The 23,428-nt window shown below is 50.9% G+C and overlaps 1 protein-coding gene and 1 non-coding gene across 2 annotated transcripts; both read right to left on the reverse strand.

Annotated features, from left to right (window-relative positions):
* Window positions 1-1,762: 1,762 nt before the first annotated feature.
* On the reverse strand, window positions 1,763-22,126 carry LOC133358235 (histone acetyltransferase KAT7-like). Its single transcript, XM_061576479.1, has 11 exons — window positions 21,953-22,126; window positions 18,598-18,910; window positions 16,990-17,175; window positions 14,714-14,907; window positions 14,455-14,614; window positions 13,862-13,944; window positions 12,808-12,894; window positions 9,023-9,121; window positions 6,713-6,823; window positions 3,839-4,072; window positions 1,763-2,375 (listed from the first exon to the last, which is right to left on the reverse strand). Exons 1-11 carry the CDS (start codon window positions 21,986-21,988, stop codon window positions 2,160-2,162), a joined length of 1,719 nt encoding a protein of 572 aa, XP_061432463.1. The 5' UTR covers window positions 21,989-22,126; the 3' UTR covers window positions 1,763-2,159.
* On the reverse strand, window positions 8,670-8,772 carry LOC133358442 (U6 spliceosomal RNA). The gene has a single exon (XR_009757084.1). It is a non-coding gene; the product is annotated as a U6 spliceosomal RNA (small nuclear RNA).
* Window positions 22,127-23,428: the final 1,302 nt, after the last annotated feature.

Consider the following 23,428-nt stretch of genomic DNA (forward strand, 5'->3'; position numbering starts at 1 on the left):
TGGGAGCACAGAATTTCATTGCAAATGAATGGATTTCGCTGGACTGCCCTCTGCTGCCCACAACAAAGGTCAACCCCCGATGCCGCCTCTGGCAACCTGGCACGCGGCATGGTGGCGGTGGTGGCCGCCCATCCAAGCACTATCCAGACATTCAGACGCTGTCTTTCCGACAGACCTGTTCTTCACCTGAGGACGGCTGCTTGCGTTGTGGCCGAAACGTCGTGAGAATTGTATTTTATTATGTTTATTTTTATTATTTTATTATTTCCCTTCTACGTGACTTTACCGAAAGAACCAAGAAGATGAATCCCTGCAGTCACGAAAGCTTTAAATCGAAATTTTTGTGTTTAGTTTGCTGTCCTTCCCCCACACCTCTGATTAGCACGATTGGCTACGTACGGTGCGAAAGAAGTTCAACATGCATTTGGTTATAGTTGTAGAGCTTACACTAAATCGCTGAGGAGCTGAGAATAAACAGGCTGATAAACTCCATCTGACACGGGCGGTGCGACAGGGGAGAAACACCGAGAGATCCGTGCGTGAGCTTTTGAAAATGCTGCTGACGTTGGACCGATCCTCCAGGATTCTGACAAAAAAGAAGCGACACTCCGGGGACATGTTCTAATTTAGAAAAAACACAGATGGGCATTAAAAATTAAAGCAGCTCACGGAGTGGCCGAGTGACTCAGAGGTCAGAGCACTCATGGCCACCGTTGAGACCGTGGGTTGGAATCCTGACAGCAGCCAGTGATGACACTGGGACGAGAGCACGGGCCGCGGGTGGATGGTCTCAGCCCGGACACCGCGGACTGCACAAAGAACTCCCCGCCACCCCCCCGCCCATCAAGTTTGATTCCGCACTGGATGTGACCGTCCAACAGCAGTTCAGAATTACATCTTTAGAATCATAAAGGAGAGAAAAGGCCACCTGAAAATAGTTTTTTTCCAGAAGTTTCTTAAAATATTTGCATACACGTACATTGAACTTCGTTTGCACACCTTTGGCCCGTACCATCAGCCCCTGCCCCGGTGGCATCGGTATTTGCACGCCGTGTCTTCCGTGAGAGACCGGACCTATCCCCAATGGGCTCTGTACGTCTGCGAATGTATGTTGTGTATGTCGACGAGGTATTCACCAAAGGTACGTACATTGAACTTCTTTCGCACCGTACGTAGCCAACCGTGCTAATCGGAGGTGCGGGTGAAGGATCATTCAGGTCCACTCCCCGACAAACGCACAAACGCACAGCGCAACGCTCTACAGGAACGCTGAATGGAATCTTCGTCACGGGCCACGACGCCAAAGAAGAGCACAACCGGAATAGATTGGGGGAAGTAAATTAAAAAAACAATTAAGATAAACGTTCTAGATTTGAAGCTTTCGTGACTGCAAGGATTCATATTCTTAGGTTATTTCGGTAATAAAATAAAAATCACGACGTTTCGGAGGCAACAACGGAAGTTTGTGTTGCCTCCGAAACGTCGTGATTTTTATTTTATTTTTATTTCACTTTTATTAATTTTAATTTTTTACCTATGTTACTTTACCGAAAAAAACCTAAGAATATGATAATCGTTAACCACGCTTAACCTGCACCTCCGATTAGCACGGTTGGCTACGTATAGTCCGAAGGAAATTCAACACACGTACAACCCGCCCGCACCAGCTACACGCTTGATAGAAGGGGGAGGAGAGCCCAGTGCACGTGTTCAACCCTTTTAGTCACTCCACTGCTGGATGAGGCCCATGGAGGGGGGGGTGGTCCTGGGGGGTTATTTGACCGTACTGAGAGCCTTGAGACTCCGTTACGCTTTGCTGGGTAAACGAGCGTAGCACAGCGGTAGTGATAATGTATAAATAATCCACCACCTCCCCCGGGCGGTGGTGTTGTGTGCCACCGACATCTGGGTGGTTGGTTTTCGAGCTGTTCCCCGTACGCGGGTGTTTGTTTCGTGCGTAAACAATTTAGCGGGTGAAGAACAGCCAAGTGGGAAATGGCCCTAACTCAGTGTTCTTTATTGCAAACCCCGCACGCCACTGGCAGCACCTGGTGCCTTTTAGTGCAGCCCCTGACGTGCGGCCCCCGACAATACATAAATGTGAAAACGCCCCCCATCATCATCATCATTGTCGTGCTGCTGTCGAACCGCTAATGGTTTCAAATGGTGTGACGGCCTTCACGCTGACGATGTCTTATCGGCGAAAGTGGCCAGCCCCTCTGAAAATGAGTGAAGCACATTTCTGTAACGGCTACGAAATCTCTGCACGCGCGCGCCCACGCCACCTTGTTCTTTTTGCCGTCCACTTCGAAGACGGACACGCTGCCGTTCCGGTAGATCTCATCCCCCGGCGGGTGCTTCCAAACGCACTTGGCCTGGCCAGAGACAAAGCGGAGAAAGAACATGATATTTTACATTTAGAATGATAAACAGACAGATGCGCAAATGGGAAAATTAAAGACACAAGCCAAGGTGGTGCGATAGAGGGCCATGCAAACCAAACTGTGGACCAAAGAGTAAACCCAGAGACCCATAGAGATTCATAGAAACCCATATAGTTACATTTTATACAATCAACAGTCGCACAACCAACACTTTGTACCATAGAGTAAACAACAGTAGTTTGTGCACAAATGTTAAAATTGGTCAAGTAATTAAAGATATTAAATTACCGTACATTGCGGGAAACCTAATAAACTGCCCAGATTTTTTTGAAAAAAAAAAGCATCCGAGTGAGATATGGCACGGCACATAAAATACAAAAACTAATATCTGATACTAAGGATGAATTACCTAAGCGAACAAACAGGTGTGTACCGGATAAATTGCTCCTGTGGCAAATGCTGTTGGTCAGAGGGGCCGAATGATCATCATGAGACTAAAAGAACACCAAACACAACTTTCGGCAGTTGCAGAACGCGCGTGCCAACAAGGACATTACATTTATTTTGATAATGTTGAAGTTTCGTGTAAAACTAGTTACTACTGGCTAAGACTAATTAGATAATCTATTGTAATTGAGAGAAATAAAAAAATACTTCGAACCTTTCTGATATCCACAGGCCGAGTGCTGCTTGGAAGCATATTATCAAGTAATAGACTATATTCTTGGTTCTTTCGGTAAAGTAACGTAGAAGGGAAATAATAAAATAAAATAAATTCTTTCTAAAAGAAAAAGGATTTCTTTTATTTTATTATTTCCCTTCTACGTGACTTTACCGAAAGAACCAAGAATATTAATCCCTGCAGTCACGAAAGCTTGTTTAATTGCATGCCTATACAGGTCACTATACGTCGATTAACTACGACTTAATGTGTACATAGCTGCTGCCAAACTAAAAAAATAAGCATTCCATTATATGTTGACTAGCTTTACTAGCCGGTTTCGCCCGGGACTTGGATTCTTGTCTTGGATTAACACACGGCCTACGCGGAGGGTGGGGGGATGTGTGACGTCAGCAGGCACACTGCGTGACAAGCTAAGTAACTGAAAGCGAATAAAAGCATTTCAACGGACACTCTGCATGCACGACGTAAATTGCTCGCGCTTGTCGGTTACCCTCAGCGAGTTCAGAAAGGCCTCTTATATCGTTCTAGCTTACCACGTGGATTTACATTTAACCGTAGCCATTTCACATTGACAGATTCACACAGTAGGTGATTATTCACCAATGACTCTCACGCCCGATATAATTTCACGCGTATAAATAAACTCGCGTAACCCCCCCTGGGACATTTCCACGGAACACCCCCCCCTCTCTCCCAGGGGCCCCCCCTGTTGAGCACCACAGCTGGGACTGGCAACGCCAACGCCGCCGCCGACGCCGCCACCGCTCACCATGTGCCTGCGCAGGATGGTGGGGCTCTTCATGTACTTGAGGCAGAACTCGCAGACGTAGAGCTTGCCCAGGCGCGTGTACTCCTCGGGGTAGGGCGAGTGGTACCACGTGTCGAGCTCGTAGCGCCCAAACACGATGGTGCGGATGCCGGCCTCGAGACAGGCGCCCACCACGGCCGCCCCCGCCAGCGCTCCGTCGCCGTCGCACGCGGCCCCGCGCAGGTGCATCTGCTCCTGCCGCGGGGTGGTAGCAGGGGTTTTAGTGGGGGGGTTGATGGCGGGTGGGGGGGGCAGAGGTTTAAACACGGCATCTTGAGATGCGTTCGCGTGTAAACGCGACAAAAATCTGATAATTGTTTTTTACCCTTCTATCTGGCAACAAAACTGACACCTTTTTTTACAAGGAGTCATGTTTGCATAGACCACAATACCTGCAGTTATAATGCAAACAAAAAACATAACTCTGATAATGTATGCACTGTCCTTGAAGTGGATTGGTCCACACCCGAGACAGCTTTCCTTAGAGCCTAGTCTCACATGGTGTTGGACCAGATGACGCGTCAGTTTTGTTGCCAGATAGAAGGGTAAAAAAACAATTATCATATTTTTTACTGGCAAATGAGGTTCCAATGGTGCGACAAAAATCCACGCTGTACCGTAATGCAATAAAACCTCGGCTCGTCTTTACATCCCCCTGCTTGTATCCGCACACACGCACACAAATAAAAAGATCCCCCGTAAAGCATTCAGACTGTTGGGCCAAGTGCCGTTAGCAAGCAGAACCTATGAAGAATGGCACGGTACTTGTGGGGGTGGGTGGCCCAGCACCACGCCCGACCGCCTTTGTCTCCCGATGTTTACACACCCCTACACCAGGTACTCAATTGAGGCCGAGTCGACCTAGGGAAGGTCCAGAACTGGTTTAGATCATCGTCACCGCTGTTGGCCGTGAGCGGGATTCGAACTCGGGTCACCGGGTTCGTAGCGCGGCGCGGAAACCGCGACGCTGCCGCTCCCAGGCTGATGTTCGCACACGGACGGGTGGTAGCGTGCAGTGCAGGTTTGCGGTTCAACTACAGGGGCTGCCCCGGTTAATGCCGCACACACACACACACACGTGAATACGTGCCATCTGCGTTGCAGCACGGGTTGAAGACCTCGCCTTGTTACGAGAAAAAGAGTGCCAGCATAATTGTCCAAACATTTGAAAACTGGACTGAAATCTGAACAAAAGATCTAATCCCAACATAGCTTTCTCTGCTGGCTGGCAAGACTATTTCCCATTGGAGGAACGGATGATGTATTGATTTTCTGTCGCACAGAGACAGGTTCCATAGCGGTCCCCATGGCTTCAAAAAGCAACACTGCGCTCTGCCATGTTACTTGCTGCTATGGGTGTAAAACAAATAGAATTACAATCTTGATTTTAAGCTTTCGCGACTGCAGGAATCCATACTCTTTGGTTCTTTCGGTAAAGTCACGTAGGGAGAAGAATAAGGTTTATTTCAGCAGTTTTTTATTGCTGTGGTTGTCCCACCTGATGATGGTTGCTTTGTGTTGCGATCGAAAGACCGCGATCTATTTTATTTTTCTACCTACGTGACTTTACCGAAAAGCAATTATGACTATTTATATGCGTATGTATAAATTTTTAGCAGTAGCAAAATACTATAAACCAGTGGTTCCTAACCGTTACTGAAGCCTTGCACCCGTTCGGTTCTCAATCGTAAAAAAAAATGTATTGTATTAATACATAGGGTTTGATGAAACAAAATACAGTAAAACATTGGATTGCGAGTAACTTGGTCTGCGAGTGTTTTGCAAGACGAGATAATTTTTAAAATAAACTTTAACTTGATAAACGAGCGAGGTCTTGCAATACAAGCAGTACCTACAGTATACGCTTTGCTTTGTCTGCCGAGCGTCACGTGATCACAACTGAGCCGATGGTTCTTCTCTCTCTCTCGCTGTGGGATTGTGGGTAATTGTCTCCCATGCTCGGTCTCAGTTGGCGTGCCTCGCTCGTATAGTCAACATCCGTGCGAGCGTACACTGTTTACTATAGTGTTGTGACCACGAGTGTGTGCGTAAAGCATTTTTTTATTTTGTGTCCAAGTGTGGTGACTGTTCTTTAGTAACTGTACTGCAATAACCCTCCTCTCCTCTCTCTCGTCTCCCTCACACCAGCCACGATTAAATGTAATTAATACATTTGACAACTTGAAATGTAATTGAAATAATAAAAATATAAAAAGGTATTTTGTATTAATAATTTTTACATGAATATTTTTGGGTTGTGCAACGAATCATCTGAGTTTCCATTATTTCTTATGGGGAAATTCGCTTGGATATACGAGTGCCTTGGATTACGAGCACGTGTCCGGAACGAATTATGCTCGCAATGCAAGGTTTTACTGTAGTTGTACGTACGTGGCCGTGCTTGATGTGTTTCGATGATTTAACCTCCTACAAGAATCTGGCATGTCTCGTACCCCCGGTAAAGAAGCGCTGGTTTAAACGCACGTTGATTTCAAATGTGGAGGAGCAAACCAGAGAACTCAGTGGAATATCCGGACGACCACGAGGAGAGCATGTAAACTCCAAATACGCAGGTGTCGGTCGGGATTGAACCCACGACCTCCTGTATACCAGGCGAGAAGTATAACATCTCACCACCATTGTGCCCCAGTTCCAGTTAACCATTCTCTAAAAACCGGTTTAAAACCAGTTCGATTTAAATAATAGCTCAAAAGCAACAACAACAAAAAGCTCCCCTGGTGGTTATTCACACACGGCAAACCGCACACAAGCAGCCGCAGACACACGCACACTTCACACACAAGTAGGCAGCGCGTGTGTGCGTGCGTGCCCAACCATGTCCAGGCAGGCGCGTGTCTGCGCTCGCCGGAACAGCTCCAGGTCGTAGGGCGACGTCAGCCCGTCGAGGAGCGGCTCTCGGCTCATGGCGTGCGTCTGCCGGTGCTCCTGGCAAGCGGCACAGCGGGCACAGCGGGCACACGGACAGAGCCACCCAGCAGCAGCAGCAGCAACAACAATGAAAAAGTTGATTTATATAGCGCCATACAAAAGACAAAGATACCCACGATAGCCTTAACAGAACTCTTGGGGCAAGTGCCGTTAGCGAGCACCTGTGAACGACAAAACGGCACTTGAGTAAACTAAAAAAAACGAAATAATATTTCTACATTTGAAGTTTTCGTGACTGCAAGGATCCATACTCTTTGGTTTTCTCGGTCAAGTCACGTAGGTGAAAACAAAATGAAATAAAACAATTTACACCATTGGAACCTCATTTACCAATAAAAAATATGATAATTGGTTTTTTACCCTTCTATCTAGCAACAAAACTGACACCTTTTTTACAAGGAGTCATGTTTGCATAGACCACAATACCTGCAGTCATAATGCAAAAAAAAACATAACTCTGATAATGTATGCGCTGTCCTTGAAGTTGATTCAACAATCAACTTCAAGGACAGTGCATACATTATCAGGTATTATGGTCTATGCAAACATGACTCCTTGTAAAAAAAAAAAAGGTGTCAGTTTTGTTGCCAGATAGAAGGGTAAAAAACCAATCATCGAAATAAAACAACCAAATTAAATCACGACGTTTCGGAAGCAACACAAGCATCCGTGTCATCAGGTGTGACTGCTCCAGCAAAATCACTGTCGCGTATTACCAGGCAAGGCCCACTGAGCGATATCGGTGTTTGGCAGAAGTGACCAGCCCACAGACGAAAGAAGGGTGGTCATTACCACGCCCGGCCGTCTTTGTCTCCCCAGTACTGATGTTTATGCACTGCACCAGGTACTCATTTGAGGCTGAGTCGACCTAGGGAAGGCCCAGGACCGGTTCAGATAATCATCACTGGTGCTGGCCCTCAGCGGGAATCGAACTCGGGTCGCCGGCCTCGTAGCGCAGCGCGCTAACCGTTACGCGACCGCTCCCCACACAAAACACCGTTTCGACATGCGCATCATGTACATAATAATACTGGTAGGAACCCACTGGTTCCACCAGCTCACAGGGGATTATTGTGTCCGTCCGTCGTGCAGGGAGGGGCTGGGTGGGGAGGGAGGGGCTGGGTGGGGAGGGGCTGGGTGGGGAGAGTGGGGAGGGGCTGGGTGGGGAGGTGAGGGTGGGTGGGTGGGGGGTGGGAGGGGTGGGGCTGGGTGGGGAGGGGCTGGTCACCCCGTGGTGCCCTTATAAAACTCAACGTTTAACCTACTCACGCCGGCTTGAGCCCACCCTCACAGTCGGGCATATTTGCGGAATACACCACGCCGCCGTTGACCCTGGCCATTGACCGAGCAACCCAACGTTCCTACCAGCTCCCTCCGCAGGAATGTGTTAATAAGAGTACATATATACTGTACTAGAGAACAGATATGTAGTTATAAGTGGAAAACAAGAGGAAGATCTTGAGCCTGAGATTGAACACGCGCAGGGGAGGGAGTTCTCTATTGCACGGGTAGCAGGGAAGAAGCCACACGCGGACAAACTGTTGCACGGAGACAGAGAGAGACTAACAACTGTGGAGACACACAGCCGCACACACAGAGAGATGCACAGAGCAGCCGGTCGTACAGATAAGAGACAAACAATCGCACAGACAGGAGGGCGTACAGACGGACGGTCACGGAGACAGAAAAAACAGAGAAGTTTCAGTTTCATTTATTTGGTATAGCCCTGTGAGCCATTCGGCTCTTGAATCGGGTGCAACGGCAACAAACAAAAACATGAACAAGAAAGCATCTTAAAGTGACCATGTGACTATGTGCCAACAGAAAATCCAAGAAAAAACGGAAAAGTATGGAACGCTTCACGAATTTGCGTGTCATCCTTGCGCAGGGGCCATGCTGATCTTCTCCGTATCGTTCCAATTTCAGTAGATGTACTGCCGGAAAGCCTGACAAGCCGATTGACAGAGAGACATTGCGACAGATGCCAGACATGCAGGCAGACGGATGGACAGACAGTCGCAGTGATAAGAAAAAATGGTCGGAGACATCCACAGGACAAACGACAGCAAAGATAAACGGGGAGACAAAGGCGGCGGCGGGCTGACGACATGCCAGCTGTGCCACAGCGCGGCCGCGCTGTAAGGGAGCCTCCTAGTGAACCCGGAACAAACAGGAGGGAAAAACGAATCCACTCACAATGTACTTCTGTTTCTGCTCCTCTGTTGGGCCCGCGTTCCGATTCTTGCGCAGCTCGGTGACCTTTTCTCGATAGCGCAGCTGTTTCTCTGTCGGGCCCTGCACATCGCGATCAAAGAAGACAAAAGATTCCAACCCCGCCCCCCCAGAGGTCGCAACCGGGTACCCGATACCCGTACCCTACCCGATACCCGGCTAACCGTACCCGGCCGGGTACGGGTACCCGTTTGCGACCCTGGTGCGGCCGGGTACGGGTAGGTCGTGAGTCACTGGTGAGTCACCGTTTGTCACTCATTTCCCAACACCTTGTCTCTTCTCACAATTCAAGTTCCTAGAATGAACCCACCCGCGCCTGCAACATGGCTTCATCCCAGAGGTCGCAATCGGGTACCCGTACCCATACCCTACCCGATACCCGGCCGGGTACGGGTAGCCGGGTATCGGGTAGGGTACGGGTACCCGTTTGCAACCCTGGTGCGGCCGGGTACGGGTAAGGAATCAAAACCCGTTTGCGACCTCTGCGCCCCCTCCCCATCGCCTCAACGAGACTTTTGCGGCAAGTGCTGTTGGCAAGTAGCAGCACCTATAAAGGCCGGGCATGGCACACGAAGCGGGTGGTGGTAGGGGGTGGCCAGCACAACGCCCGGCTGCCTTTGTCTCCCCAGTAGCGATGTTTTGGATACTGCACCGGGTACTCAATTGAAGCTGAGTCGACCTAAGAAAATGCTCAGGACCGGTTCAAATAATTTGGTGTTGGGAGTGAGTGGGGATCAAACTCGGATCGCCGGGTTTGTAGCGCGGCGCGCAAACCACAGTGCCTTCCACATTACATGAGCGGACCCACAACACACACTGCACACAGACACAAGCACACACAAGCACACAGACAGGCACATACATGCACAGAAACACATACAAGCATACACACACATATAAGCACACAATGCACATAGACAAACACACACAAACAGAAACCCACACACACAAAGACAAGCACACAACAAAGACAAAGATCCCCCTATAGCCTTAACAGACTGTAGGGGCAAGTGCTGTTAGCGAGCACTTATGAAGGCCGGAACGGTACACGAGGGGGTGGGTGGCCAGTACCACGCCCGACCGCCTTTGTCTCCCCAGTGGTGATGTTTACACATCGCACCAGGTACTCATTTGAGGCTGAGTCGACCTAGGGGAGGCCCAGGACCGGTTCAGATAATCGTCACTGGTGTTGGCCCTGAGCGGGAATCGAACCCGGGTGGCCGGGTTAATAGCGCAGCGCGCTAACCGCTACACCACCACTCCCCCCCCACTAGCACACAACAGACACACAGTAACAAGACAAAGATCCCCCATATAGTCTAACATACTTTTGGGGAAAGTGCTGTTAGCGAGTAGCACCTATAAAGGCCGGCACTTTGGCACACGAGGGGGTGGGTGGATAGCACCACACCCGGGCGCGCGCACACACACACACGCGCACGCACACACACACACGCTTATTCACAAACTCACACGAAAACATTGACCTCAGCTTGGTTTTAAAGGACTTGCTGGGACACGTGCTGTCAGCGAGCAACTATTAGAGCCAGTAAGTCGAGCAGCTTCGTTACAGAAATGCCAAATAAGTCGCGCATGTTATACCGAAGCAACTATTCAGATGTTCAAGGCATTCCAAGCTGCGTGAATAAATAATATTAACTTTGTTGAGCTATCATTTGTGGCCAGGTCGCTTCTGGAAAATACATTAATGCCTCAGTAGGCTTTGCCTGGAAGGATGCGGATGGTTTAGTTGTTTGTGTGTTGGGTGATTTGTGGCCGAAACGTCGTGAGAATTGTATTTTAGTCTGTTTGATTTTTATTATTTTATTATTTTCCTTCTACGTGACTTTACCGAAAGAACCAAGAAGATTATTTACCTTTCTTGTACTCTGCACTACAATCGTGTTTTTGTACTGCTTGTTGTTGTTGTGACGTTCTTACCCTGTGCCCCTACTGAACATGTTAAAAAATTAACCCGTAAAAACAAAGTTTTTCACTATAAATCCTTTATATGCGTGTTCAATGGGCCACAACCCAGCCCACATTGGTCTTTGAAACGGGCGGCAAGAGTCCTCTCGTCCTCTGGCTTGAGGTGACTGCCACCTATGGGTCAGATGATTGCCTGCCACCATTAAGCAATTGGTAATTAAATATAATAAAAAAAATTTACCTAAAAAGTGTAAAATTTTGGGAAAAAAATTTTCACGAAAAGAAATTGTCACGCACAACGAGTCTGTGTGCAAAATGTCAGCTCGATTGGATCACGGGAAGTGGGTTAAAAAACGACCGAAAGATTTGCACGGTCGTAAGCGCGCAAGCAAGCAAGCGAACTTAATATAAAGGATTTAAATAAAACACGACCGAAAGATTTGCACGGTCGTAAGCGCGCAAGCAAGTGAACTTAATATAAAGGATTTAAAAAAAGAGCTTTATAGCTCATCAGATTCCTCCTGCAGTATAAATAAATCTTCTGATTCTGAACTGACTTGAGAGCGGTACATTTGTCAACCACATTAATCAGCGGTTCAAACACTGGCGCATGCTGGCTGGCCACAGCATGCTGGCCACGTGTTGACACGTGGTGTGTGCAGACGTGGGGACCCCGCGCGTGGCATCGTGACGTAACAGGGCTTTAAACTGTTCCAGGTTTGCCTCTGTTAGGGCTTCCTGTTGGATGACTGCTGCCATCTGCTGGCTCCGAAGATGCTGCACAGAAACCAGAGGGCTTGAGCCTAGACTTGAACCAGCTGCGAGGGGTTGGAAGCACGGACGGCTGGGGGTTAGGAGTTCCAGACTGTGGGGGGGGCAGCAGCAGGGGAGAATGAGCGACTTCCCACCGAGCAAAGGATGACTGGAGGCTTCCATGGAAAGCCTTCGCTGTCGGAGCGGAAGGAGTGCGTGGAGGGGGGTAGTGCAATGATAGAGAGGTAGGAGAGTGCACGGAGTGGAGTAGTGATGAGAAGGGAGAGCTAGGAGAGTGCGTGGAGGGGGGTTAGAGTGCGATGATATAGGTGAGCCCGCCACCACCCGACACAGCCAATTAGTAAGATTTGTCACGTAAACAGAACGTGGCCAATTTGTCATTAGTACAGCACTAAGCGGTGTGTTGGAGACCAAAGGCACAACATTTACAATCTGAGTACGACGTTTTGCCAGTAATCACAGCTAGCTTCATCAGGCGACGGCCGGATTTGTTGAGAAATCCTCCTGTTTTGTTCCTTAAAAAGAGGGGTGGATGTGATGACATCACTTGTGTGCTCTTCTATCTAAGCAATCCAACCCCAAAAAAACCTGTATTATGGATGATATTGGTCGCGAAAGCCTACGTGCTAAACTGACATAGGAGGGGGGTAGGAGCATGCACGGAGTGGAGTAGTGATGAGAGAGAGGGGGGAGGAGGTAGGAGAGTGCGCGGATAGGGGTGGGTAGAGTGTGATGATATAGGAGAGGTAGGAGAGTGCAAGAACTGGAGTGGTGATGAGAGGGGAGAGGTAGGAGCGTGCTCGGAGTGGGGTAGTGATGAGAAGGGGGAGGTAGGAGAGCGCGTGGATGGGGGGGGGGGGGTAGAGTGTGATGATACAGGAGAGGTAGGAGCGTGCACGGAGTGGAGGAGGGATGAGAGAGAGGGGGGAGGTAGGATAATGCGCAGATGAGGGTACGAAAGAGTAAAAGATGACGGTGACGATGACGACGGAGCAACGAACGCCGCGAGCCCGCGGGGTGGGGGGGGAAGGGGGCCGTGAACTCACTCCGTGCCGGGTCGTGTGTCGATTCTCGTCCTGCTGATCGGCCAGCTCCTGCTCCGCCAGCTCCTTCTCGTACCGCCCTGCTCGCAACTGACGGCACGAGTCACACGCCCACCAACAACCCCCCCCCCACAACGGTCAAAGGCGCGCAAACGCGACGTTCGTTCGAGAAGTAACATTTAGTCTCCATCCGCCCGCGCTAAGGGGAGGGGGTCGGCAAATCTGTGGCGCCTCTTCAAGGAACCGTCGTCGGGACGTTACTTATTTAAGGACCACCGTCCCGTACTCGCGCGCACTGCGGATCTTGAAATATTAAAATTTTTGTTACCGAATACCAAAGGAAAAACGGCTCTCATGGTTCTTTGATTGCCGAGCCCTGGCCCGTGGGATATCCTCCACATTTCGTGTTTACCGGGAAGCATTTGCCGAGTTAACAAGGCAACCCTGGGCTTGCTTTCGACTTCACCGAGGAACATCGGCATGAGGCAAGTCGGCTGCGGGAGCGTACGCCGAGACAACGCGTGGCAGCATCCTCCCTCTGGCGCCAACCCAAGGGGTCCCTCTCAAAGCCCCCTAGCGAAGCCCCCCCCCCTTCCGATGGGGTCCCTGCCGGCGGAGCCCCCGAGCGAGCCCCCCTTCCTAGGCGTCCCTCGGAGCCCCACACCCCCTGGCAACCACAATCCCTGTGGCCGGCCCCTCGGCCTCCTCCTCCTCGTCCACCCATGAGGTTGTTTAGCTCGGGGAAGAGGATGGGGAAGGGGGGGAATTCGGTCGGCAGGACGAACCAGGTGCAGGCGAGGAGCTGCACCTGGTTTCTAAATGTGGGGGGGAAAAAAACAAGAGGACCTGGAGGGAAAAAAAAAATCCACGCGACCACGGGAAGAGAGAGAGAGACACGCAAACTCCAAATATACAGCAGGTGTCAGGGTCGGGATCGAACCCACGACTTCCTGTATACCAGGCGAGGTAGTTAACATCTCCTAGCCCCCATGGCAGGCAAACCAAACGAAATAAACAGTGGTGGAGGGCGCCGTTGTCGAGAGGACAGGCCGCTTACCCTGCACTCCTCGGCGGTCATGTTGTGGTAGAGGGGGCAGGCGACGGTTGAGAAATGCCGCTCGGACTTCCCCGCGAGGTGACCTGGCAGGGCGCGGCACCACAGCGAGTAAAAAGTTCACACAAATCGCGAAGATTTTTTTCGAAGGGTGCGTTCCGCACTCAAAAACGCCGCACTTCACCGTGATGACCAGGCGACGTTCCCCGAGTGCAGGGTGCACGAGCGAGTTTGTTTTGTTTTCACGTGTGCATCGGTTATTTGGAGCGGGTCCTGCCTTTTTCGAGAGCATTCTGCAATTGTTTTTGTTTTTATTGAAGCATTCCATCACGACCGCTGCCACAGCTGTGGTCGGCATGACCTAGGAAAGCCAAACTAAGTTGTAAAAAAGTGGATCTATGCAACACATCTGAGCCGAGAACAACACAACCCAGAAAAACACCCCTCGCCACTCACACAAGGGACTCCCAAAACCCTCGCCCCCTCCCTCCTCACCCCTTACCTTGTCACGCCCTCAACCCCTCAACACCACTCGTCCTCTCAGCCCTCACCACTCGCCGCTCACCCTCTAACTCCCTCGCCCTCCCGCCACTCACCGAGAGAGTCGCATCCCGGCGTTGGACAGCTGGCGCGGGGAACGCGGGTCGAACCCACGGCTGCATCTCCGCCGCCGCCGCCGCCGCCGTCAGGCTTGGCGTTCCCGTCCGCCATCCCGTCCTCTCCGCTCTGCCGCTGGTGGCCCTGCCGGCGCGCTCGCTTGCGGGGCGGCGGCCCGCGCCGTCGTCGTCTTGACGGCGGCAGCAGCGTTGACGGCGGCGGCGGCGGTGGCCGAGGAGGAGGAAGACGAGGAGGAACCGGCGGCCTTTCCCGCGCCGCCGGCAGCGGAGCCGGCGCCGGCCCCGCCGCTGGTGGCGGTGGTGCCGCCGCGCTCGCTGCCGGAGTCGGGGTCGCGGTCTCCGCTGGCGGCGCGCGACGCCGGCCGCTCGACACGTCCAGCTCCGAGTCGGAAGACGGGGCGTTCCCCGTGGGGGTGCGCGGGGGAGACTCGTCTACGGGGGGGAGAGACGGGGGGGGAGAGACGCGGGGGGAGAGACGCGGCTTTGTGAAGGCGGGGAGCACGGATGTGAGAGCACGCGAGCACAGTCCGCCGCACTGCCCTCCGCTGCCTTCTAAACGCGACTGCATCACGACAAGAGCGGGCTGTGGGGTGTTGAGATTGCGAGGGGGATGATGATAATTAAAAAAAAAACGAGGGGACTTGTGAAAGGGGAAGTGGCAAAGCGATGGGGAATCAGGTGCGGGGTTGGGATAATAAATCATTAACTCTTCACGCAGGCTGCATAACGCGTTTGGATGACTTTGCGAGTGCTTTTGCCCTGTGTGAACGTTTGTGTCTCTTGCGCGGTTGTTCGGCGCGAGCCGTTTGCCCGATGTGCACTCGTGCAAGTGGTGTAACGTCTCCCCGAGAGCACGAGCTCGCGAGCGAGTGTGCGTGTTTGTGTGTTTACGTGTCGGCGCACGTGTTTTTGCTGACTGTCCGCGTGAGCGCCAGCGTTGTGCATGATTGAGCACACGTTTCTTGAGCGTGGTTTGGGTGTGGCCGTGTGTTTCTGTGTCGCACGTGTATGTATCATGCATTTCGACTGCAGGTATTGTGGTCAATGCAAACATGACACCTTGTAAAAAAGGTGTCAGTTTTGTTGCCAGATAAAAGGGTAAAAAAACAATTATCATATTTTGCTACTGGCAAATGAGGTTCCAATGATGTGTTGTGCACGTCCGCTTGTGTATTTGTGTTGCATGCTTGTGCATGTGTTGGCACAGTAGGGGGCACAGGTGGTGCAATCTGCCAGTCGTCTCAGTCAGTCAACCCAAGGCACCTGGGTCTGTCCCGTGCCTTCCTGTAAGCAAGCCGTTGACACTTCACGTGGCCTCAAAGTGCTTCTAGCCTAGCACAGGTGCCGTGGTGATGTCGCCGTTGTTGTATTTGTATGTTGTTCTATTTGTATGTATGGAGGAAGCTCATAAAGGATGCTACTACTGGGCGGTTGAAGGCAGTCACCCTCCAACAACAGCAGAGGGCGGAGGAGCAAAGCTCACATCAAATCTGCTGGTCATCTCAGTCAGAATCAGAACATTTATTATACTGGAGGAATCCTATCTACACCATTGGAACCTCCTTTGCCAGTAGCAAAATATGATAATTGTTTTTTTACCCTTTTATCTGGCAATACAACTGACTACAATACCTGCGGTCGGAATGTGCCTTTTGGCGTCATCTGGTCCAACAAAATGTGAGACTGGGGTCTAAGAAAAGCTGTCTTGAGTGTGGACCAATCAATTTTAAGGACAGTGCATACATTATCAGAGTTATGTTTTTGTTTGCAGTCCGACCGCAGGTATTGTGGTCAATGCAAACATGACTCCTTGTAAAACAAAAAGGTGTCAGTTATGTTGCCAGATAAAAAGTTAAAAAAACAATTATCGAATCCTATCTAATAAATAAAAGTGAATGTCTGTCTGTCTCTCTGTCTGTGTGTGTCTGCCCGCTTGCAAGCTATAAAGCTCTTTTTCACAGATTAACCTCATGGCGGGACCCCGGGGGGTCCCACAAGCCCCCGGCTCTCGCACAAACTGCGTTGCGACGTCATTTTATGTCCGTTTAAGGCGAACGCTGAGGTAATCGATTCCTCTCGACCAGCGCTACACGATGCGCTAATCGAAGTTTCAAAGTTTTGTTTGTGACTACGGCAACTTTGGCAACGACGAGCGCTTGGTGAAGAACGAGAGGATTGGTTTCTGGCGGGTCGCGGCGTTTACGTGCGCGGTGGGACGGAGTCGCCAAAAATAACTAAATTAATTACGATTTTGACTTGCGTTTATTCGGAACCCCGGGGTCTCCGCCCTAAGGTTCAGATGTCCAGTCGGTCAACCCATGGCACCTGGGTCAGTCCCATCAACAGCGAGCCTTCAACACTTCACGTGGCCTCAAAGTGCACCTAGCCAGGTGCAGGCGCCGCGGTGACATCACCGCCACTTTGTGTGGAATGGTGGCTGTTGTCGCTGTCATCATCGTCGTCCGTGCGTGCGTCCGTGCGTGCGTCCGTGCGTGCGCGTGTACGAGTTCGCACCGCGGTCGGCGTGCTCCGTGGCCGTGAGCTCCGACTCGGAGCCGGAGGAGCGCACGCGCCGTAGGCCGCCCGTCGCACGGGCGCCGTCGGTGAGGCCCGCGGTGCCGGAGGTGCCGGCGAGCCGGCGCAGGGGGACGCCGTGGCCCCCCCTGCTCCTCGTCGGGTACGGCGCCGGTTCCCACCCCGCTGCTCGCCCCAGCGGCCACACACACGCACACACGCGCACACACACACACGCACACACACACACACGCACACACGCACGCACACACGCGCGCACACACACACGCGCACGCGCACACAAGCACACACACACGCACACACGCACACACACACGCACGCACACGCACGCACACACACGTGCACACACACACGCGCACACGCACACAAGCACACACACACGCACACACGCACACACACATGCACACAAGCACACACACACGCACACACACGCATGAGATGGCACAGAGACGGGCAAGCGAGAGTCGATGTGAAGAAACACAACTGACCCCACTTAACCCCCCCGCTCTCCCCAGGTGTCCCCTTAGTGTGCTGGTTATTCTTCTCCTCCCACTCCCAGTCTCTGCCCCTCCCCCCCCCTTCGCCCCCCCCCCCCCCCACGCGGTTGGGGCAGCGGGGCCCCCCACTCCCCCTTCGTTCCGCACCTTTCACGCGGTTTCGCCGCGCCGCGATGGATGCTCGCGGATGTTTTTACATTTCCTGTTGTTAGAACCCCTCTGTCTGGCTTACCGCGCCCGCATGTTGTTGCAACAAAAATAGACACAAATTAGTTTTTAAAGAAACGCAACCGAGGGTTACCCTGTCCGATCGTATTATCGACCACGGGCTCACATTCCCGTCACCCGTTCATGATGTTATTAACAACGTTTTTACTAATATATTTCACGAACGCTTTCTGGTGTAACCAGGAGGTTTGTACCAGTATAATGCATTCGTTGAGGAACCCTGGTGCGAGGTTTGACTCGACACTCGACATTAGCAGCGGTGTGACGGGGATGCTGGCGACGCGTGTCGTCAGACCGCATGAGAGCGACGGGGAGAAAATCTTGCCAACAAGATATTGATCCGCAGAATCTACAAGCGGACCACGCACGACTCGTCAACGCAGAGATGAGAATCTTAGCGGCATCAAACCGCGTACAGCCGAAACATCACCCCCGTGTGCCGGAAGACATACTTCTTAACAAGCAAGCCGTGCACAGTTGAAACACACGTTCTATAAAACATCATTGGGCGAGCTGCGACTGCAATGACTCCAAAAAGCTGAACCACGGACAAAAGCCATCGATGCCGCCGCCGCCGCCGCCACCGCCGCCCCTCCCCAACGCTTTCTACCCTCCGCCAGATGCCGCAGCCGCTGCACAGCAGACACGGGACCTCCCCTACACCACGCCGGAACAGTTCCTCCAAGCGGCGGACATTCACAATGGTTCATATTCTTAGGTTTTTTCGGTAAAGCCACATACCTACGTGACTTTACCTACGTGACTTTACCGAAAAAACCTAAGAATATGAATCCTTGCAGTCACAAAAGCTTCAAATCTAGAATTCGCAATGGTACTGCTGGCGTCAGTGCTGCTGCTTTACCTTCTCCCGGTGCGGCGCTGGTGGCGTTGCCGGTTGTGTTGGCGCTGTTGTTGGCGCTGGCGGCAGCGGCGGCGGCGGCGGCCTGGGCTCGCGTGGAGCCGCGGGTTGAGCGCGCGAGCCTCCCCGACCGCCGCGGGCCTTGCCCGCCGGAGCTGCTCTCATCGCTCCCCTCCCCGGCCGAGTCCGTGGCCTCGGAGGCCAGCACCTCCATCTCCACCTCGTCGTCTTCCTCGTCCTCCTCCTCCTCCTCTTCCTCCTCCTCTTCGTCCTCCTCGTCCTCCTCGTCCCCCTCCGAGCTGCTGACGTGGCTCAGCTGACGTGAGCAGAGGGGGAGGAAATGAGAGTAAACATCTCCGCGCGAGATTACTCGATATTAGTCATTACAGGAGTCCATCGGTTTAAACAGCGACATCGGTTAAGTATGATAATTGTTTTTTTTTACCTTCTATCTGGCAACAAAACTCACACCTTTTTAACAAGGAGTCATGTTTGCATTGACCACAATACCTGCGGTCAGAATGCAAAGAAAACACAACTCTGATAATGTATGTGCAGTCCTTGAAATTGATTGGTCCACACCCGAGACAGCTTTTCTTAGAGCCTAGTCTCACATGGTGTTGGACCAGATGACCTCGTGGTGCCCTTATAAAACTCAACGTTTAACCTACTCACGCCGGCTTGTGCCCGCCCTCACAGTTGGGCATATTTGCGGAATACACCACGCCGCCGTTGACCCTGGCCATTGACCAAGCAACCCAACGTTCCAACCAGCTCCCTCCGCAGGAATGTGTTAAGACAGAACAAGTAAGTTATTTAATAGCCGTTGAACCATTCACATTCAATGGGGTTAAATCCCTGTTGTCAGCGCTCCGCTAATTACTAAACTATTTACTATTTTTTTTACTTTACCAGGTAAGGCCGAACATGAGCTATCTACGTAGATATTTTTCAGAAGCGACCTGGCCACAAATGGAAGCTTAACCAAGTGGGCTCATCACGATGTGGAAATGTACAAACAGCAACATACTCCAAACGCGTGGTGGTGATTCTATACGTGGAGGGACAAACCGGGGGAGACCCGTGAAAAATCCACACGATCACGGGGAGAGAGACACGCAAACTCCACATATACAGCAGGCGTCAGATTCGTGATCGAACCCACGACCTCCTGTATACCAGGCGAGGTAGTTAACATCTCCTAGCTACCATGATGATGATGATGAGAGACACGCAAACTCCACATCTCCAGCAGCAGAAGCAGGCGTCAGGGTCGAAATCGAACCCACTACCTCCTGTACACCAGGCGAGGTAGTTAACATCTCCTAGCCACCGTGATAATGATGATGATGAGAGAGAGAGACACGCAAACTCCACATACACAGCAGCAGGCGTCAGGGTCGGGATCGAGCCCACGACCTGCTGTATACCAGGAGAGGTTGTTAACATCTCCTAGCCACCGTGATGATGATGATGAGAGAGACACGCAAACTCCACATACACAGCAGCCGTCAGGGTCGGGATCGAACTCACGACTTCCTGTACACCAGGCGAGGTAGTTAACATCTCCTAGCCATCATGATGATGATGATGAGAGAGAGACACGCAAACTCCACATATACAGCAGCAGGCGTCAGGGTCGAAATCGAACCCACGACCTCCTGTACACCAGGCGAGGTAGTTAACATCTCCTAGCCACCGTGATAATGATGATGATGAGAGAGAGACACGCAAACTCCACATACACAGCAGCAGGCGTCAGGGTCGGGATCGAGCCCACGACCTGCTGTATACCAGGAGAGGTTGTTAACATCTCCTAGCCACCGTGATGATGATGAGAGAGACACGCAAACTCCACATACACAGCAGCCGTCAGGGTCGGGATCGAACTCACGACTTCCTGTACACCAGGCGAGGTAGTTAACATCTCCTAGCCATCATGATGATGATGATGAGAGAGAGACACGCAAACTCCACATATACAGCAGCAGGCGTCAGAGTCGTGATCGAACCCACGACCTCCTGTATACCAGGAGAGGTAGTTAACATCTCCTAGCCACCGTGATGATGACGAGAAACACGCAAACTCCACATATACAGCAGCAGGCATTAGGATCGTGATTGAACCCACGGCCTCCTGTATACCAGGCGAGGTAGTTAACATCTCTGTGAATGATGACTGCATCTACGACTGTGATTGACAACCTATGCCTGTGAATGATGACTGTAAGATTGTGAATGATTATATCTACTGTGTGAATAACTCTACAACTGTGACTCTCCACGACTCTCCGTGCCTCTCTATGACTCTGAGTGACTCTCTGTGACTCTTTGTGACTCTCCGCGACTCTCTATGATTGTGACTCTCTGTGACTCTCCACGACTCTCCGCGACTCTCTATGACTCTGAGTGACTCTCTATGACTCTCTATGATTGTGAGTGACTCTCTGTGACTCTCTATGATTGTGAGTGACTCTCTGTGACTCTCTACGACTATCTGTGACTCTCTGTGATTGTGAGTGACTCTCTGTGACTCTATGATTGTGAGTGACTCTCTGCGACTCTCTATGATTGTGAGTGACTCTCTGTGACTCTATGATTGTGAGTGACTCTCTGTGACTCTCTACGACTATCTGTGACTCTCTATGATTGTGAGTGACTCTCTGTGACTCTCCGCGACTCTGTGACTCTCTGTGATTATGAGTGACTCTATAACTCTCCACGACTCTCTATGATTGTGAGTGACTCTCTGTGACTCTCTATGATTGTGAGTGACTCTCTGTGACTCTCTATGATTGTGAGTGACTCTCTGTGACTCTCTATGATTGTGAGTGACTCTCTGTGACTCTCTATGATTGTGAGTGACTCTCTATGATTGAGTGACTCTCTGTGACTCTCTATGATTGTGAGTGACTCTCTACGACTCTCTATGATTGCGAGTGACTCTGTGACTCTCTATGATTGTGAGTGACTCTCTGTGACTCTGAGTGACTCTCTGTGACTCTGAGTGACTCTCTGCGACTCTGAGTGACTCTCTGCGACTCTCTGTGACTCTGAGTGACTCTCTGCGACTCTGAGTGACTCTCTTCGACTCTCTGTGACTCTGAGTGACTCTCTGTGACTCTCTATGATTGTGAGTGACTCTCTGCAACTCTCTATGATTGTGAGTGACTCTCTGTGACTCTCTGTGACTCTCTATGATTGTGAGTGACTCTCTATGATTGTGAGTGACTCTGAGTGACTCTGAGTGACTCTCTACGACTCTCTGCGACTGCCGTCACTACAAGGTGCACGGGGGGGGAGGAGACGGAGGCCTGGAGCGCCGCGTCAGCCGCTCCCGCGGTACCACAAACTTCACCGTCAGGACGCAGCGTTCCACCTTCCTGCGAGGCATTCCTCTTCAGCTCGCGGCGCCTTCGATCGGCAGCAACAACAATTTCTAAAAAAAATCGATAAACTCCCGATAAACTAATTAATCGAGGGCGAGCAATTAACGTCAATGTTGTTTATTGGCGGCAACGCCACTGGGATACAAAAAATGAGCTCCCACGGCCACCGTCCGTTACGTCGACCCGGGGGGGTACTAACGGGGCACGCGATTGGTCAGTCGGAGGTCACGTGAGTTGTTCTGAACCAATGGCAAGGCGCGCTCGGCCGGAGAGTCGCGAACGGCCACCGTACACGCCGCTGATGGCGCGCGACGTCGACAGAAACGCGATTCGTAATAACTCGCGAGCTTCGTGTTTGTGTTTTGTAGCGCGTAATGAATTTTAAAAGAAGAATATTTTTGGTTTTTATTCGATATGAAATGTTTAGCAAATAAAAAAAATATAAGCTTTCGTAAAACTTTGTGATCGCAATAAAAAAGACGTTACATAATATTTATTGAAATGCCATATGGGCCCAATAATCATTTGGCTGCGATCAATGTCCACGTGAAAAGCCACTTCGTTGAGCTATCGATTGTGACGGCCAGGGCGCTTCGGAAAAAATAACGAATAGCTCAGTCGACTTGACCTGGTAAAACAAAATAGATTTATCGTTTCGTTTTATCTTAATTTTTTTTGTAACATGCTTACCTCACCTATACTTTGCATTCCTATCGGGTTTTTTTATTATTTGTTGTAACGTTCTGATCCTACCCTGCTGGACCTCTGTGCAAAAGAGCTTTATAGCTCATAGGATTTCTCGAGGATAAATAAAACAAATTCTGATTTAAAAACGCGTCCTGAGAGCATTATGCAAATGTATGGCTCCCATTGGCCTCAACGATCACGGGTTTTACCCATAATGCAATGTGCCCATCAGCATGATATGATTCACCCTTAATACACAAATTAATTTACTTCGTATTTGTCTTGTCACTGAATAATAGCTACGAATAATGCAACTATGCGTATGCCAATTAAATACACATGCTCGTCGGTAAATATTTCTTATAAATGTCATTCTCATCCGGCCCCCATAGTGTAAATGTTTGGTCTCCCAACTCTTATTATTCCCATGAATCCATGATGTCTTTATAGTGGTAGGAACCTCCTGGTTAGACCAGCCCACAGGGGATTATTGTACCTGTCCGTCCGTCCGTCGTGCATCCAAAAATGGGAGGAGTGGGGCTGGGTGGAGAGGGGAGGGTGGGGAAGGGCTGGTCACCCCGTGGTGCCCTTATAAAACTCAACGTTTAACCTACTCACGCCGGCTTGTGCCCGCCCTCACAGTCGGCCATATTTGCGGAATACACCACGCCGCCGTTGACCCTGCAGGCCATTATCAGTAGGGTAACCACGGCCACCACAGAAGATAATTTTTATCGTGGGTTTTTTGCTTTTATTAT

The sequence above is a fragment of the Lethenteron reissneri genome, chromosome 61 (genome assembly GCF_015708825.2).
Source record: "Lethenteron reissneri isolate LAM-NWPU_2019-01 chromosome 61, ASM1570882v1, whole genome shotgun sequence".
NCBI classification, from domain to species: Eukaryota; Metazoa; Chordata; class Hyperoartia; order Petromyzontiformes; family Petromyzontidae; genus Lethenteron; species Lethenteron reissneri.

Coding starts and splice junctions, on each gene's coding strand:
- LOC133358235 (XM_061576479.1), bottom strand. CDS start 21,988: ATGCCTCGCAGGAAGGTGGAACGCTGCGTCCTGACG. Junction 18,911..21,952: donor TGGAACGCTGCGTCCTGACG/GTGAAGTTTGTG, acceptor TGCTCACGTCAG/CTGAGCCACGTCAGCAGCTC. Junction 13,945..14,454: donor GCCGGGATGCGACTCTCTCG/GTGAGTGGCGGG, acceptor GCGCCCTGCCAG/GTCACCTCGCGGGGAAGTCC.